This window comes from Tupaia chinensis, unplaced genomic scaffold (assembly GCF_000334495.1).
Source record: "Tupaia chinensis unplaced genomic scaffold, TupChi_1.0 Scaffold000527_1, whole genome shotgun sequence".
Lineage (NCBI taxonomy): Eukaryota > Metazoa > Chordata > Mammalia > Scandentia > Tupaiidae > Tupaia > Tupaia belangeri.
This window is the reverse complement of record NW_006160040.1, coordinates 6,485,221-6,504,774: the sequence shown is the minus strand read 5'-3', so window position 1 is coordinate 6,504,774 and position 19,554 is coordinate 6,485,221. Positions and strand designations below refer to the sequence as shown.

General features: G+C 41.6%; 1 protein-coding gene across 1 annotated transcript in view; it reads right to left on the bottom strand.

Moving 5' to 3' along the window:
* The window catches only part of SLC16A10 (solute carrier family 16 member 10), a gene marked incomplete at its 5' end in the record, with an annotated part of 172,611 nt that overhangs the window by 54,839 nt on the left and 98,218 nt on the right, over nucleotides 1-19,554 (bottom strand). Inside the window, 2 exon segments of the mRNA XM_006157003.3 lie at nucleotides 66-528; nucleotides 7,204-7,348. Of these exon segments, the coding sequence (XP_006157065.2) occupies nucleotides 66-528; nucleotides 7,204-7,348 (608 nt within the window).

The following is a 19,554-nucleotide window of genomic DNA, read 5'->3' as shown; positions in this document are numbered from 1 at the left end:
TTTAAGAATTTTTCCATATGAAGTAATACAAGCCATTACCAGCCATGCCGAAGCAGCATACTCACCAAGTGAACATAAGGCACAAAGTATCCGAACAGGGCAAGAGGTATCCCAGCTGCCCACACCGCATAAGCCGTCACCTTGAAGATGGCAAAATTGAAAATTCTGTTTGGAGGAGTGAACTTTCTCCTGGAAAAGAGGGCGAACCTGCCGCTTCCTTTGCTTCCACTCTCTTTGTCTTTGGCACTGGAAGTGAGAGGTCGGTACGTAAAGCCAGCCAGAAAGAGAACAAACATGAAGATGCAGAGCACTCTCAGTGTGTGGAAGAGGCCCACGTGGTCAATCAGGACCCTTAAAAGGAACGGCAGCAAAATTGTGAAGACACTGCTGCCGGCGGTGACAATGCCGTTCACCAGTCCAAGGCGCTTTTTGAAATAGTGTCCCAAAATGACCAATGAAGGCTGGTATGCAAAGGAGCACCCGCAGGCAAATATGATTCCATAGGTAAAGTACAGAGGCTCGATGGAACTGTAAAAAGATGAAAAAGACGAAAGAAGCTTTCATTATTTTTAGCACGTGCATGGTAGAATAAATAAAACCTTACAGTGAAAGTGGGTTTGAGTTAACGTTATATTCGGCAAACAAAAATTTACCAAAAGCAGAGGGGACAAATTTAATAAATCAAGAAAGCATTAAAATAATTTAATCTGGAGGTCAGCAGGTGGCATGGTGGTTACATCCCTGAACTCCCACATAGTTAACTGTGGTTCAAGTCCTGGACCCGGCTACTTAAAACTCACACAGGGTGCATGTGTGTGCTTTTCCAAGATTTAAAGAGGAGAATGGAGGAGAAGGGATTGTGGTGTGGCCGGATGATTTCTTGCATCCTGTCTTTCTTTCTTTCCAGCAAACACACACACCCTATAGCGAAAATCTCTCTTAAAAAAAAAACACTGTGCTCTCTGGTCAGCAGGGGTATGGTAGTTAGGGTGATGGATTCCCACATGGCTGACCATGGTTCTAGTCCCGGGACTTGGTGGCTTAAAAAAAATCACAAAAATAGATAGATAAATAAATAAATAAATGATCACAAAAATAGATAGATAGATAAATAAGTAAATAAATGTTAAAAAAAAAAAAAAAACAACCTGTTTTTTTCACAGCTCAGAAATCAAGGTCAGTGCCAGGAAGGGCCTGAGTGAAATCAACAGTGATAAACTAAAAACAAAAAAAGTCTAGTCTCAGTAAAATGTTCTAAAAGTTGAAATTTAACTATGAAAGCTCATTTTTTAAGTTGAATTTCCCCAGAGATACTTACTAAGCGATTTAGTAAAGAAAAGGCTACACTCGGCATTTTCTCGCCAAGGACCTGTCAGGCGCATTTGCACAGAGGCCCGTTTGCCTCGTTTTTTTGCTGGCCTCAGGGCTGTGGACCAACCTTCGCCCTGGATTGCGCTGTTCCCAGCATTGTGCAAGACGGCAAGAAATCATATTTGGTTGCAGAAAGACTAAATCAAGTGTATTCATTAGTGACCCTAGTTTATCAGCTTTAAAGCCACATATGTCTTAATAATAGAAGATTTAAGCATTTTATATTTAGGGACCAGCATTTGGCGTAATGGCTATGCCGCTGGATTCCCACGTAGTTGACCATGGTTCGAGTCCTGGAACCGGTGGCTTAAACTTACTATGGGCACGTGTGCATGCGTGCCTAAGATCCCGAGAGGAGAATGGAGGAGAAGGGACTGCAGTATAGCCATCCACGCTGGGGGGTGATTTCTCATTTTCTGTCTCTATGTCTCTCTCTGTCCTGGTAAGCGCAAAGGCCCTACAGCAAAAACCTCTCCAAAAAAAAAAAAAAAGGGGGGGAGTTTTATAGTTTGGCCAAATAACTTCACTGCACATCTCTTAGGAAGGTAAAGTATCATATCATTACATTTCTTGAAACAATTAAAAAAGTAAAAGAAAACTAGCTGGCTTTTTTTTAAAAATCCAATTCTAAAGGCTATTTATCAGTAGTAAAGGCAAACAATTTATTAGAAACTAAGAAAGATAAAGCTGGTTAATAATTAAATTTTGGACAATGCTAGTCTAGCACTGTGCTGAGGTAGTCACAAGAAACTCTAGAATCTGATAAATTAAAGCATGTTGGCAGTCCTTTCTCTAAGGTCCCTGCCCTCCCCCCACACACACACTAATCCAGTTAGCACCATCTTCAATTCAGGCTCAAGAATTACTTCTAGGTTTTCCTAGGGCAGCCTCGTCTTACTCCAATTACCTTTTACTGAATCTCCACTCTTCATTCAACAAATATATGTGTATATGTATACACACACACACACACTTACATATGTTTATTTGCCATAGGCTTTGTGTGCTTGCTGAAGAGAGACAGAGAGACAGTGAGAAAGTGAGAGATCAGATCCCCCACCACCGGAAGTGGGGAGGGATGTGCATGCCACAATCTCCTCTTCTCCATTCTCCTCTCAGGATTTTAGGCACACACACGCACACATGCTCAGTGTGATCTTTCAAGCCACTGCGTCTGGGACTCGAACCATGGTGGGACATATGGGAGTCCAGCACCTTAACCACTCTGCAACCTACTGGCCCCTAACAAACATATTAAGCAGCTATTATGTACTAGGCACTTGGTGAAAAAAATATTGAAAATGTGGGTCAGCCTTCAAACCACCATAGTGTGCTTAGTGAAACAAGATATCCATCCAAAGAAGAAAATAAAACAAAATCCCTTAAACTAATACTTCATTCTGCTTCAGTTTTTCCACATTTAAGTAGTTTCTCAGATAACTTCAATTTACTGCTACTTTTTTTTCTTTTTAACCATAAATCAAATTTCCCCATAAGGGGAATTTTATTTATTACTTTATTCCCTCACAAAAAGACCAACTGTAAAAAAAAAAAAAAACAAAAAGAACAACTGTAATCAAATGAGGCAAACATTCACCTCAAGATTTTATTGTCTTCATAATAAAACAAAAGATGAAGCTTAGAACTGGATCACTTGACCCTTTCCTCTTAATCTCCTCCCAGTTAAAAATGCTCATAAAAAAAAAAAAAAAAAAAAAAAAAAAAAAAAAAAAAAAAACTTGCACTCTCTTAGATCTGCAGTTGGGCTCGCATTCAGGCCTCGGCACAATCTTCTTCGTAGTTTTTGCCTTTTCCTGGAAAGCGGGCTTAGTCTGTCCACCAAGGTCACTCTGTTTGCTGTCATAGCACCGCTTTGCCTGAGCTTAACTTTCCCTTTTTATATGCTGCCACTTTGTAAGGCTAGTGCTTGCCACACTTCTTACACAAAATCTATTGGGTTTTAGGGACATTCATTTTTTTTGTTTATTTTTTTTTTCATTTATTTAACTTTATTTATTTTCATTTGATTAGAGAGGGACAGAGTCAGGGGGAGGAGTGAGAAAGCAAGCCACCATGTCCAGGACTCAAACCGCAGTCGGCCACGTGGGAGTCCAGCACCTTTAACCACCACACTACCTGTCGACCCAATTTTACGTATAATTATTATTATTATCATTATTTTAAATTTGCTATAGGGCATGTGTGATCTGGAAAGAGAGCGATAAAGCAAGCCACCAGGTTTGGGACTCAAACCATGGTCAGTCATGTGGGAGTCCAGTGCCTCTACCGCCAAACAAAGAAATTTTATTCTTTCTCTGGTACAGAGAGGCAGAACTGGGTATGATATAGAACATATTTAATAATTTTTATTTCTCAGTGGTCAAAAATGTTTGAAAAACATTACCTGCTGTATGTATGTGTGTTTTATCTGTGAAACTAGGTTATAGGTTACATAGGTTTTTGACCTCTCTCCATCAGAACCTGAATTTTTTTTTAAAAAAAAGAGTAATTTTTACTGTAGGACATGTGCTTGCCAGAGAGATAGAGACCGACAGAGAGATACAAAGTGAGAAGTCACCCCCCGGGGGATGGCCATGCTGCAATCCCTTCTCCTCCATTCTCCTCTCGGGATCTTGGGCACGCATGCACACATGACCAGGGTTAGTTTTAAGTTGCTGGGTGTGACATCACCATTACACCATCTGCTTGTCCCAAAACCTGAATTTTAATACATTCAGCAAGTGGCAGGGTCACAGGTATTGACAATGGGTACCTGAAGGTTTTCAAATCAAAGATCTCTGATGAGGCATTAATACCACAATGTCACATTGCTACTAAAAAAGTGAAAACAAATAATCTCACAATTACCCAAACAGAATATTATCCCAAATAAAACTTTTTTTGTTTAAAAAAACACTTTTAGAAGAAGAAATAATAAAAATTCTTTAAAGATGGAATATCTAGGGGCCAGCAGGTGGCATGATGGTTGAGGGTGCTGGACTCCCATGTGGCCTACTGCGGTTCGAGTCCTGGACCTAGTGACTTGCTTTCTCACTCTCCTTCTCTCTCTCACTGTCCCTCTCCGGTCAAATTAAAATAAATAAATAAAGTTAAATAAAATAATTATTAAAAAATGGAATGTCTAGTTTTTTAACTAAGAAATAATAAAAAAAATTTTTTTGAGAGTTGTTTTTTGTTTTGTTTTGTTTTGTCTTTTGTTTTTTGCTATAGGGCGCGTGCACTCGCCAGAAAGACAGACAGAGAGAGACAAAGAGACAGAAATCGAGAAATCATACCCCAGGGCCGATGGCCACACCGCAATCCCTTCCTCCTCCATTCTCTTCTCAGGATCTTGGGCACGCGTGCACACACGCCCAGCGTGAGTTTAAGCCACTGGGTCTGGGACTCGAACTATGGTTGACTACATGGGAGTCCAGCGACATAGCCATTACGCCAACTGCTGGTCCCGAAATAAATAAAATTTTTTAAATTTCAAATAAAATGCCTAAGTTTGGTAATCATAGGAAAGATGCTTACTTTATGGTTGAAGAGAGGTCTGTATGGTGGTTGTAAAAAGCATAAAATCAAGGACTCTGTTGATTAAATCCTAAATATTTCAAAATAACCAAGGTAAGGAATGTAAGCCTGATTTTTTTTTCTTCTACTGGCCACAATAGTGCTTTTCCACTAAAGCATCATGAAGATAGAAAAGGGAAGGAGGCAGGAAATGAAGATAAACCACTAGAACAGAATCTGCGGACAAATCAGAGGACGGAAACAATCTTAAGAGGTTTTCCTGTTAAGCACTTCCTGTTAGCCAGTGCTACATAACCAAGCCGTGGTTCTCCAACTGAGGGCCATTCTTTTTTTTTTTTTTTTTTTTTTATGGGTTTTTTTATAAAGGGCCTGTTCCGACAGAGAGAGACAGAGAGACAGAAAGCGAGAAATCACCCCCCAGGGGGGATGGCCACGCTGCAATCCCTTCTCCTCCATTCTCCTCTCAGGATCTTGGGCACGCACCCCCACGCACCGGCCATGAGTTTAAGCCACCGGGTCCAGGACTCGAATCACCGTCGACCACATGGGAGTCCAGTGACATAGCCATTACGTTAACTGCTGATCCCCAGCTGAGGGTTATTCTAACCATGCAAGGGGACTTACGAGGAGGACTGGGGCTGCCTGGAGGGTGCTCCACACAGTAACTGCCCACCAGCTCCTTGCAGTAACCCCTCTTCAGTGCACTAAGTCGTCCAATAGACACGAAAGTGCAGAGTCCTCTTTATTTGAAGGTGCTTTGACCACTTCATTTTGTCATGAAATTTAAATCTGTAATACGTTCTTCTCTAAAAGTACAGAAAGGAATTCTCTACCTGGGTTGGACTAAATATTGGGTTGTCGGAATAGCCATGACATGGTTTTCTATGCAAAAATGTGTCATGACTTTTTTGACTACCCAATAGCTAAAATTTCATTCTGGGACCAGCAGGTGGCATGGTGGTTAAGGCACTAGACAGTCCCACATGGTTAACTACGGTTTGCTTTCTCACTTTCTCCCTGTGTGTCTCTCTTTGTCAAATTTAAAACAAATGAATAAATAAATAATTCTTTAAAAAAGATTTTATTCCACTAATAAAAATATTTCATAGTGGGACCAGCAGTTAGCATAATGGCTATGTCGCTGGACTCCCACGTAGTCGACCGAGGTTCGGGTCCCAGACCCAGTGGCTTAAACTCACGCCGGGCGCGTATGCGTGCGTGCCCAAGATCCCAAGAGGAGAATGGAGGAGAAGGGATTGTGGCGTGGCCATCCCCTCTGGGGAGTGATTTCTCGCTTTCTGTCTTTCTATCTCTGTCTGTCTGGCAAGCGCACGAGCCCTATAGCAAAAACCTCTCAAAAAGTAGAAAAAAAATATTTAATTGGATCAGAGAGAGACTGAGACTGAGAGAGAAAGAGAGAGAGGAAAAGTGAGAAAGCAAGCCACCAGGTTTGGACCCAAACCGCAGTTGGCCATGTGGGAGTCCAGCCCCTTACCTACCACGTCCCCTGCCGACCCCGTGAATAGCCACTTTTAAACCCCACTTATTGTACCCCTTGGGCCCCAGACTGACTTGACTTTAAAGCCACTGCTTTAGATAACTCACTGTTATACACTGACTTTGTGGGGCCAGCAGATGGTGTGGTGGTTAAGGCACTGGACTCCCACATGGTCAACCACGGTTCAAGTCCTGGACCTGGCTGCTTACTTTCTCACTTTTTCTCTCTCTCGTGAGTGCATGTGTTCTATAGCAAATTTAATAATAAATACAATTTTAAAAACTGACTTTGTTTAGGATTTTTAAAAGAATTATTTATTTTAATTATTTAGTTATTCATTAATTTATTTTAATTTAACCAGAGAGAAACACAGAGCGAGAGAGAGAGAGTGAAAAAGCCACCAGGTCTGGGACTCAAACCATGGTCAGCCATGTGAGAATGTCTTTTAAAAAAATATTTCATTCCACTAATCCAGCGCCTTAACCACCACACCACCTGCTGGTCCTCATTTAGGATTTTTATGTATTTAGGAAAAATCAAAAGGAGAGACATTTTTCTTGGCCCCAGGGAATACATGAACCCTCACTGACTGGCATCTGAGCACTGCAAGCAAAAGCCTTCAAATTCTCAAGCTATAATTTGCTGCTGAGCGTAACAGTTCAGTTTTACAAGTCATCCTGCTTACAGTTTTATATAATAAAAAGGATCTTTCCTTGTAAACAGCAAAATTTCTGAAAGGAAAAGTTTAAGGTACTTAACGGTTCTCAAAAAGCAACCTGAAGAAATCATGGCCTTACCTTACGAAAGAACTGGACATGAGCCCGATGAATCCCACGGCAGCACCCACGACAGCTGTTCTCCGACAACCAAATATGTCTGTGAAGACGCTGACTATTGGACAGCAAAAGAAAATCATCCCCATGGACAGAGAACCTACCCATGCTGTAAAAGAAGGGAAAGGGACATTAGGACAGGGGAAATTGGATTTGCATTTATTCTACGGGATGTAATACACATTTACAAAAACGGTGATGTGGAAAAGGTATCGCCCAGACTGCCGAACAGGGAAGAAGTTGGAATAGGCTGTTAACAAGTCCGAATCACAGCCCAAAGCACTGGCTAATGCAAATTGTAATTGGCATAGCAATTATACACCTTTAATCAAATTCTAGAGAAGTTTGTCAAGTAAAAATTTTCATGTGATTCTAGCATTATATCACTACCTTGATATTTCTCTATGGGTTTAACCAACTTCTAATCTGTGGAAAGAAATTCACTGAAAAAAAATGATGAGGTAAGTTCAGGAATGTATTCCAACACGTGGTCAAACTGCAAAGAAATCACAGCCTCTGAAATCAGGATTGTGTGACCGTTAACTCCTAGAAGGAAGACGGGGATTATACACTTTAGACTACTAAGTGACCTGCAAACATAGTTACTGAATATTTACTTCACAATTATTTATAAAATTATAAATGTGTTCTACCCTTTTTTTCTGAAAGTATGTTATATTTCACAAAAAACACATACGAATCAGAAGTTGCAGGTTCCTGTTCTGATTCCATAAAAACACAAACACGAAAACCAAGGACAGAAAAATAAAGGTTGAGTACAAATAATAATTTTGTGCTAAAGACATACATGATCTCAAAAGATAGGAAATCTGAAGTTCTCCTCAAAAAGAAAAATACACTAATGGGGCCTACGACCGACAGTTGAATGCCCACCTCTACAAACAGCAGATGTCCTTGGACTAGTCGCTTTCCCTGAGTCTGTTTTATCTTGAAAATGCATCAATTACTCAGCTATATTTCTATTTTATTTCCTTTTTTTTTTTTATTTAGGTTTTTGTCATTTGGTGCATGCATTTACCAGAGAGAGATAGAGAGGGAAAGTGAGCAATCACCCCCCAGGGGGAATGTCCACACCACAATCCCTTCTCCTCCATTCTCTCCGGATTTGGGGCACTTGGACACATGTGCTCCATGTGATTTTCAAGCCACTGGGTCTGGGCCTCAAACCCAGGGTGATTTCTCACCTTCTCCTTTCTATAACCGGGCACATGCCCAATTCAAAAACATAAAAGAAAAAATAAAAATCTAATAATAAAACTAGGCAACTAGGAGAAAAACATCCTAACATTTTTTTGGATAAAAGCACTTTTACAATTAAGATGCTGCCACTAAAACAGTGGATAGATAACATCAAGAAATCCAAGAACATCTATTTTTATGTTGTAATGGATGTTCGTATAATTCAAGGTACTTTTTTAAACAAATAATTATTTAATTACTTTTATTTGTTATTATTATTTTTCAATTTGACCAAAGAGAGACAGAAAGAAAAAGTGAGAAAGCAAGCCACCAGGTCCAGGACTCAAACCATGGTCAGCAATGTGGGAGTCCAGCGCCAACTACCATATCACCTGTCGGCCCTAAATCAAGATACTTTCAAGAAAAACAAACAACAACAACAAAAAACTTCTGCACCAATCTTTACCAATTAGTGTGGACTTTGATTTATTGCTGCTCTAAATATTAAAAAATGACAGACCGGGGCCAGTAGGTGGCATGGTGGTTAGGGTGTTGGACTCCCACATGGCTGACTGTGGTGCAAGTTCTGGACCTGGAGGCTTGCTTTCTCACTTTTCCTCTCTCTCTGATGAGAGTATGAGCCCTATAGCAAATTAGAAAATAATAACAGATAAAATTAAATAATTTTTTACATTACAGATTTTATGTCTACTAACAGCAGAATATAATCAAACACAAGTTCTTATCTTGACTATCCTCTTTAAAATGTATTTGGTGGAGAAAGTTTTCCCATCTTGGATGACCGCTCCAGTAGGCCCACATGATTCTTTTGGTCACTGCTAAATAACAGAAAGGCCAACCTACAGTCACTTCAGATCACACACCCATCTTCACTTGGCAATCAAATCCTTTTCCCAGCCCCAGGGAAGCTGGGAAGGGATCAAGATGAGCCTTTTTGTCTCTTCTGTAACCCTCTCTCCCCATCCCTAGCTGTCAGTTCTCTCCAAAATGGGCAAGGGAGCGAGCAGGGCGTGGGGCAGGAAGGCGTGGTCCCTTCCCAGCCTTGAGCGGGTGCACTTGTGTAGGTTCTGGAGTCTCCCCTCAGAGTTCCTTCTGGCTATAGCTCTGCGGAAACCATCATTCATTCTCAGCTAGGCTATTTGGCTGTCACTCAAAGGATTCACCGTTGGAGATGCGCTGCCCTTCCAGGTGGTCTCCTTCAGAACAGCCCAGGGCTACTCCTCTCCCCCAGGCTGGTCTCTGATCTGCGTGTAGGTAAATTCCGACCCAGCTTCCTCCTGTACCGCTCTTGCTGTGGATGCAGTTAGCCAGCTACAGTCCTTCCCCCGGGGATTTCGCAGGGAGTCTGATCCCAATCCCTGTGCCCAGGGCTGTGAAGCGGGTTCCTTACATCTAAGTGGTCCCTCTAAAGCCCCTCTTAATAGATACAAGTAAGAAAGCATACACCTCCCACTTCCCCCGTGGAGTGGGGCGGGGAGGGGGGACTACAGCATAATTTTCTCAAGACTCCATCATTCATTCTCAGCTAGGCTATTTGGCTGTCACTCAAAGGATTCACCGTTGGAGATGCGCTGCCCTTCCAGGTGGTCTCCTTCAGAACAGCCCAGGGCTACTCCTCTCCCCCAGGCTGGTCTCTGGTCTGCGTGTAGGTAAATTCCGACCCAGCTTCCTCCTGTACCGCTCTTGCTGTGGATGCAGTTAGCCAGCTACAGTCCTTCCCCCGGGGATTTCGCAGGGAGTCTGATCCCAATCCCTGTGCCCAGGGCTGTGAAGCGGGTTCCTTACATCTAAGTGGTCCCTCTAAAGCCCCTCTTAATAGATACAAGTAAGAAAGCATACACCTCCCACTTCCCCCGTGGAGTGGGGCGGGGAGGGGGAACTACAGCATAATTTTCTCAAGACTCCTCACACAATGCTCCTTGACTCATAAACAGCTTTCTAATGCATTTTAGAACTTCTAACTGGGTTTTTGAACCCCTACTTTGAAAAGGCATACAAAATATCTAACGTTTGAAATTCACAAGATATAATCGTGATAGATATAATTGTGCCTCAGCTGAAATTCCAGTAGAATATTGTTAAAATAATAATTAGCTGGGGCTAGCAGGTGGCATGATGGTTGGGGTGCTGGACTCCCACATAGCCAACTGTGGTTCAAATCCCAGACCAGGCAGCTTGCTTTCTCACTTTCTCTCTCTCTCTCTCTCTGATGACTATATCAAGTTAAATAATAATAACAGTAACAATAATAAACAATGAATAATTCAAAAAATTAGCAATAAATAAAGTTGTATTGGTAACTAAATTCAAGCAAAAATTAATTTTTGAATGAATAATTACTTGCCACTGCAACTACTAAAATTTCTTGTTTTATAAAGCTCTACCAAGTCACCCAAAGAATCCCAGGTCTCCCAGGTTATGATACACACAATAAACAAAGTGGACTGTTGCTCTCCCACCCCTTCTGAATCTGACTGGGAGCATTCATAAAAAGGACCCAATTGAGCTAGCTATTGTAATGACAGTATATTTGACAAGCTTACAATATGTCACTTGATCTTCAAAACTCCAATAAGGTAGGACTTTTCTGAAGTTCATTAAACTACTGAAAAATTGAAATATTAGTCACCATACCCAGCAGGGTAATATTTTTATCTAAAAAGTGCAAACTAGCCCTAGTTCCTATGTGTCATTCTATCAAACACCCACGCTGGATTTCCTAATACTGTTGACGAAATAAATCTTTTCTAATGACTGATGTGGAAATACAACGGCAGTCTCTCTTTGACAAGCTTACAATATGTCACTTGATCTTCAAAACTCCATAAGGTAGTACTTTTCTGAAGTTCATTTAACTACTGAAAAATTGAAATATTAGACACCATACCCAGCAGGGTAATATTTTTATCTAAAAAGTGCAAACTAGCCCTAGTTCCTATGTGTCATTCTATCAAACACCCACGCTGGATTTCCTAATACTGTTGACGAAATAAATCTTTTCTAATGACTGATGTGGAAATACAACGGCAGTCTCTCCCTTCTTATTAAAAGTGCCTCTATGTTCTATCCTAGGCTGTTGAGAATATGAAAACAACTAAGAGATTTCTGTACCTCCCAATACTTTTTTATCTAGTAACCTATGTGCTAACAAAGGTCCAATCAGAATACCAGATAAAATGTCTTAAAAAACAGATACCAAAGAATGCGTAAGAAAGGCTTCAGAACACACTTGTATACTCTACTTGTATACTCTAAGTGTGGTATATGTCTGATGTTGTAGAGAGACATATCCAAGAAGCTGTGCTGAGAAATCTTTCTCCAGGCTGGCTCTCTGGCACAGTGGAAAATGCATCACTCAAGAAAAGCTGGATCCCACATGGCAAAATCCCCAGCTCAGGCAGCCTGAAACATAGCAGGTCCACATGCAAGTTCCCAAGATCCGACAGGCTAAGAGGACTAGGACCAGGGTGCACAGTATTACCACACCTTGTGGAGGGTACTCCCTTCTCTCTCTCTCTCTTGAGGTTTTTGCCATAGGACGTGTGCAATTGCCAAAGGAAAGAGGGAGAGGGAAAGTAAGAAATCACCTGCCAGGAGGTCATGCCACAATCCCTTCTCCTCCATACTACTCTTGAGATCCTGGGCATGCATACACACATGACCTGCATGATTTTCAAGCTACCAAGTCCAGGACTCAAACCACAGTTGGCCATCTGGGAATCCAGCCACCCTAACCATGATCTCACCTGTTGGCCCCCTTTCTTTCTCTCTCACTTCCACGTTTCTGTGCACATGCTGCATCATAAAGAAACACACACACAAAACAGGAAGCAGGCCAGTGCAGTGGTACAGCAGTAACAATGCTCCAAAAATGCTAAACCCACATGGAAAAGTCTGTGTTCATGTGCTCGGGTTTCCCTTACATGACATGTGTGCATGCACATGCCTATGATCTGGGCTTCCAGGTGAATCACACAAAATGTGTGTGTGTGTGTGTGTGTGTGTGAGAGAGAGAGAGAGAGAGAGAGAGAGTTGTGTGTATCAATCAATAAACTTTAAAAAGAAATATTTCAAATGCCAGGAAGCTTTCCAACTTCCCCATCCAGATCGTCTTCGTCCCCCATTCCATTCTGAGAAAAAAAAAAAAACAGTGCTCAGTGTCTAGCCAAAGTAGTATCCAAATCACTCAAAGGAAGTGGTTATGTTTAATATTTAAGATTTTCCTACCTGTTAAATAAAACAAAGGTATTGTAAATATACAGATGTAAATGATCGCGAGAGTAAAGAGTTTACAATAGAGAACACCTAAAAGGAAGATTTACCTTAGTGAAAGAGTGATAAATGTTTGTTTGATCTTTTCAGTGGCTCCACTCTATATTTCTACTTTATAGAAAAAATTTTTTAAGAATTATTTTATTTGGGACTGGAAGGTGGCATGGCGGTTGAAGGCACTGGATTCCCACATGGCCAACTGCAGTTCGAGTCCCAGACCTGGTGGCTTGCTTTCTTGCTTTCCCTTTCTCTCTCTCTGTCTCTGTCTGGTCAAATTAAAATAATAATAGTAGCAATAATAATAATAATAACAACAACAAATTGAATTAAATAAATAATTTATTTTTAAAAAGAAATTCTTAAACTTTATTTATTTATTTATCTACTTTAATTTGACCAGAGAGGGACAGAGTGAAAGAGAGGGGTAGGGGGAGTGAGAAACCAAGCCGTCAGGTCTAGAACTCAAACCACAGTCGGCCATATGGGGAGTCTAGCACCCTCAACCACCACTCCACCTGTCCCTATCTTGGCCCTTTGAAAAATAACTTTGTGCTGTAATAAACCAAAATTGGTCTAAGAGCTTTAAATTAAATAGTGTACATACAACTGAGATTATGATGTAAAATATTTAACAAAGTCCCAAGGGGGCATGGAGCTGACAACTACACAACTATTCAGGAATGGGTGGGCTGTACTTGCCTTGACCAGTTTATTGCCATCCTAAAGGACACTCGGGATTATATTTCATTTGTGAGTGTTTTGTTTTATTTTTTTATTTTTATTTTTTAAAATGTTATTTATTTATTCATTTATTTTAACTCGACCAGAGAGAGACAGAGAGAAAGAGAGAGAAAGTGAGAAAGCAAGCCACCAGGTCCAGGACTCGAACAGTGGCCAGCCATGTGGGAGTATCCCACCACATCACCTGCTGGTCCCCTGTTTCATTTTTTTTAAGAGTTAATTATTTATTTAATTATCTGTGTGTGTGTGTGTGTGTGTGTTTAAGAGAGATTTTTGCTATGGGACGCATGTACTCGTCAAAGAGACAGAGAAACAGAGACCAAAAAAACCACCCCCCTGCCATGCCCGTCCATGCCGCAATCCCTTCTCCTTCATTCTCCTTTCAGGATTTTGGGCACATACACATACATATACACCCAGCATAGGTTTTAACCACAGGGTCTAAGACTCGAACCACAGGCAACTACATGGGAGTCCAGCGACATAATCATTACGCCATTTGCTGTTCCCTATTATTTATTTATTTTTAATTTGACCAGAGAGAGAGAGAAAGGAAAAATAAGAAAGCAAGCTACCAGGTCCAGGTCTTGAACCATGGTTGGCCATGTGGGAGTCTAATGCCTCAATCACCACAACCACCTGCCAGACCCTAGGAATAGTTTTTAAAATGTTTTCAAATGAACTTCTGTTGGAATGTTGAAGTGAAGTAGTCACATAAACCCTCATGCAGCTAACAATGATGAAATCTGAGCCAAAACAAAACAAAACAAGAAATTCTAAACACTGGGGTAAAAAAAACTATGTAGATACTGGAAAATATCTAAAAAACAGACAGAGGTTGAAGAAGAAAGCAAAAAACTCCAACTAGGGTTGCCCCACAGCCAAGTGGTTTAAAGAGCTGGATCGTACATGGTCAATTGTGCAGTTCAAATCCCAGCCCTGGTGGTTTGAGAAACATGCAGGGCGTACATGAATGCATGCCCCAAATCCCAGATGGAAGGAGAAATGGAGAAAGGATTGCGCATGACCACACCCTCCTGGGGGAGAAGGGTGTTTCCATCTCCTTACCCCCTCACCCCCCCGTCCCCCCACATTTCATGCACATGCCTCTGGCAAATTTTTTAAAAAAGAAAGCTGTGAGGGAACCAGCAGTTAGCATAATGGCTGTGTCACTGGACTCCCACGTAGTCGACCGCAGTTCACTCCCCGGACCCGGTGGCTTAAAACTCACACCATTTGAGCTTTTTTTTTTTTTTTTCAGAGAAATAGAATTTTTTTTTTTTTGAGAGGTTTTTGCTATAGGGCGTGTACATTTGCCAGGAATACAGAGATACAGAGACAGAAAGTGAGAAATCACCCCCTGGGGAGATGGCCATGTATTATCCCTTCTTCTCCATTCTCCTCTCGGGATCTTGGGCATGCACGCATACATGCCCAGTGAGAGTTTAATCCATCAGGTCTGGGACTCGAACTGTGGTCGACTACAGCTGGTCCCAGAAATATAATTTTTTCTGAGAGAAATTTTTGCTATAGGGCACGTGCATTTGCTGGAGAGACAGAGAGGGAAAATGAGAAAAAAAGCCATCAGGTCTGGGATTCAAACCACCATCTGTCAGGGAGGACATCCAGTGCCTTAACCACTATGCCATCTGTTGGCCTCTGTGGACCTTCTTCAACAAACTATGAAGGTGCTGAGTACACTGAAAAGGAATCAGACTAAAGAAATGCAGAATGGGTGGGTCTAGCAGATGGCATAATGGTTACATTGCTGGACTCCCACGTACTCGACTGAAGTTCGAGTCCCAGATCTGGCAGCTTAAAACTCATGCCAGGCGTGTGTGTGTTTGTGTGTGTGTGTGTGTGCGCACGCGTGCATGCATGCGTGCACACGTGAACCAAAGATCCCAAGAGAAGAATGGAGGAGAAGGAATTGTGGAATGGCCATCCTCACAGGGGGCGAGTGATTTCTCACTGTCTCTCTGTTTCTTTCTCTCTGGCGAGCGCACACACCCTATAGCAAAATTCTCTTTAAAAAACAGAAAGAAAAAAGAAATGTAAAACCAGGTCAGCCAGTGGCATGCTGGTTAAGGTGGCTGGAACCCACATGGTCGACGGCAGTTCAAGTCCCAGACCCTACAGCTTGAAAATCACACTGAGTGCATGTCCATGCATACCCAAATCCCAAGAAGAGGGTGAAGAGAAGGGATTGCAGCCTGCCCATTCCCCTAGGAGTGCTTTCTCACTTTCCCTCTTGCTGTCTCTCTCTCTGGCAAGCATGCACACCCTGCAGCAAACTTTAAAAAGAGAAAAAGAAAAGAGAAATGCAAAATCTAGGAATGATGATAATGACGCTGAGAGAGAGCAGTTCCTGCACACTAAAGAGAAACAGTTTGCAGTACGAGCCCAGGGAAGGTATAAACCAGGAAAAATACTAATAATCCTTGGAAGAACACAACAGAATCAGAATTATTTCAGAATATTATTTATGATGTCCAAATTTCAACAAAAAGTTACTGAACACACACACATACACACAAAAAAAGGCAATCAAATTGAATGGGCTTAACAACTGAATTTAGCAAAGGTTTCAAAATGTCCATTATTTTAGGAAAAATTAAAGAATAACATTTTTAAAAGAACCGAAGATAGAAAAAAAATAATTGAGTTAACAGGGAATCTCAACAGTGAAATGGAAATGACCCCCCCCCCCAAAAAAATGGAAATTCTAGAGATGAAAAGTACAATTGAAAAATGCTTTCAAGGGACCAGCAGATGGAGTAATGGTTACATCACTGAACTCTCACATAGGAGACCAAATTCAAATCCTGGACCTGGTGACTTAAAACTCATGCCAGGCATGTGTGCGTACATGCCCAAAATCCCAAAGAGAATGGAGGAGAAGGGATTGCAGCATGGCCATCCCCCCTGGGGAAGGTGATTTCTCACTTTCTGTCTCTCTCTCTGATGAGAACATGCACCCTTTAGCAAAAATCTCTCTTAAAAAAAATACACGTGTGTGTGTGTGTGTGTGTGTGTGTGTGTGTGTGTGTGTGCGTGCCCCAGATCTTAACCAGATGGTGAAATGGAGGGAAAAGGACTGCGGGTCATGGTGTGATCATGCCCTGTGAAGTAGGGATGGGGTGGGGGGATGCTTTTCTTCTCTCCGGCATTCTGATAAATAACAAAACAAACATTACCAGTCCTATGGTGGCACACAGGTAACAGCACTCCGTGGTGCTGAGGCTATGTGGGAAGATCCTGGGTTTCTGTCCCAAGATACCCACAGTCAGGCACTATGCTTGATGTGATTGATAACTATGTTCCTCTGGGGAAGCCTATAATTAACTACAATAAGACAAAATCTAGACTTCAATCACAGTGACACTGAGCTCACACTTCTGTGCATTATCCTATGTTCCAAACGCACAGGAACAATACAGTTAGAATATCATCAAAGAAGATGAAACACCTGTCCGCAGAGAAAAATTTTTGTTCCAGATTTTACAAGCTAAATTTGGGGGAGAGGTAGGGATTAAGGATCTTAAGGGAGACTATTTTGACCTCAAAACATAAAGGTATTTCTGGGGCTGGTAGGTGGTATTGCGGTTAAGGCGCTGGACTCCCATGTGGCTCACCATGGTTTGAGTCCTGGACCTGGCGGCTTGCTTTCTCACTTTCCCTTTCTCTCTCCCTCTCTGTCTCTCTGGTCAAATTAAATAATAATAATAATAATAACAACAAATAAAATAAATAATTTATAAAAACATAAAGGTATTTCAAGACAGAAGCATAGCTCATGAAGAAATATATGAATACAGTCTGACCTCTTTAAAATTTACAAATTCAAGGGGCCAGCAGGTGACATAGTGATTAAGGTGCTGGTCCAGCAGCTTGAAAAATCACGCAGGGTGTGTGTGCAGTCATGCCTAAAATCCCAAGAGGAGAAGACAGAAGGGATTGTGGTATGGCCATCTCCACTGCAGGAAGCTTTCTCACTTCCCCTCTCTCTGTCTCTGTCTCTCTGATGAGCACACATGCCCTATGACAAAAAACTAAAAAAATTTACAAATTCAAGACCAGCCTATAGCCTGGTGGTTAAAGGATGCCAGATTCCACATGGTCCATAGCACTTTGATCCCAGCCCCAGCAACTTGAAAAACACACTGAGCACATGTGCATGCATGCCCAAATGACAACAGAGTGAGAAAATAGAGGAGGGATTGTGGCATGACTACACCCCAATGGGGAATTCTTTCTCCCTCTCCCTCTCTTTGCCTCTTTGTCTTTCTCTGGCAAGCATGTACATCCTCTGATGACTTGAAAAAATGCAGATTCTATACAAGATATTAGAACTAAAGTAAACAGAATAAGAGAAGAGAATTGCAATGCATACAGCTAATGAATGATCATCGTCTTGTACATAACATATTAAAACAGTCTGAATCAGTAAGAAAAAAAGACAATGAAAATGGGCAAAAGATTTGGGAAGAAATATGCACAAGAGAAAATTCTAGGAATATTGGCAAAGATGCTCACTAGTAATCAGAAAGATGCAAAATATTGGGACCAGCAGATGGCATAATGGTGAAGTTGCTGGACTCCCACGTAGTCAACCGTGGTTCGAATCCTGGATCTGGTGGCTTAAAATTCACGCTGGACGTGTGTGTGTATGTGCCCAAGATTTCCGAGAGGAGAATGGAGAAGAAGGGATTGTGGTGTGGCCATCCACCCTCCAGGGTGATTTCTCGCTTTCTGTCTTTCTGTCTCTCTTGCTCTATCTCTACGGTGAGCACTCATTCCCTATAGCAAAAATATCTCTTAAAAAAAGATGCAAAATATTAATAACTGTAAGTATCAACTTGCCAAAAATTAAAAAGTCTAACTATATCAACTCTTAGTGAGGCAATGGAGAAATGGAAACTCTTATGCCTATCACACACATTGAAATAACACCTGTGAAGAGCAATCTGCCAGTATCTAGAAAAGCTGACAGTGTGCATGCCTCACACCCTAGCGCTTCCACTCCCAGGTATACACTACAGAGAAATTTTGTATATGTGCTCAAGGAAACATCAATAAGAATGTTTGTTGTGGGCCCATCAGATGGCATAGCAGTTACATCGCTGGACTCCCGCATGGCTGACTGTGGTTGGAGTCCTGGACCCAGTGGCTTGAAAATCATGCCGGGTGCATGTGCATGCGCATGCATTCCCAAGATCCCAAGAGGAGAAGGGATTAAGATGAGGACATTCTCCTGGGGGGTGATTTTTCACTTTCCTTCTCACCGTCTCTGTCTCTCTCTCCAGCGAGCACATGCACCCTAAGGCAAAAAGCTCGTAAAAGAAAAAAAGAATGTTCACTGAAGTATTACCTATAGTAGCAAAAAAACTAAACATCCCTAGGCAACAGAATGAATAAAAAAAGTGAGCATTCACCCAGGCCTGTGTGCATGTGCACCTAAGATCCCAGGGGGAGAACAGAGAAGGGATTGTGGCATGGCCATCCCCTTTGGGGGTGATTTCTCACTTTCTCTCTCACTGTCTCTGTCTGTCTCTCCAGTGAGTAAACGTGCCCTAAGGCTAAAACCTCTACACACACACACACACACATACAAGTAATGTGGGTATTAACATACAGTGGAATATGGATTCACATATATGTAGCCATAGAGGAAAGCAATGGGAATCATAAAAGCTAATTCAGGATCATGGTTATCTCTGAGAAAGCATAGATAATTTGATTAAGAATAGAAAAAGATATACAGGAGAAAACAGTTGAGTCTGCAATGTTTATAACTATCTAAAAATGAGAACTAGGACCAGCAGTTAGTGTAATGACCATGTCACTGGACTCTCATGTAGTCAACTGTGGTTTGAGTCCTGGACCTGGTGCTTAAACTCATGCCAGGCATGTGTGTGTGCGTGCCCAAGATCCTGAGAGGAGAATGGAGAAGGGATTGCGGTGTGGCCATCCCCCATGGGGGTGATTTCTTGCTTTCTGTCTCTCTGTCGAGTGCATGAACCCTATAGCAAAAACCTCTCAAAAAAAAAACAAAAAAAAAGGGAAAACAGGCCCACCATA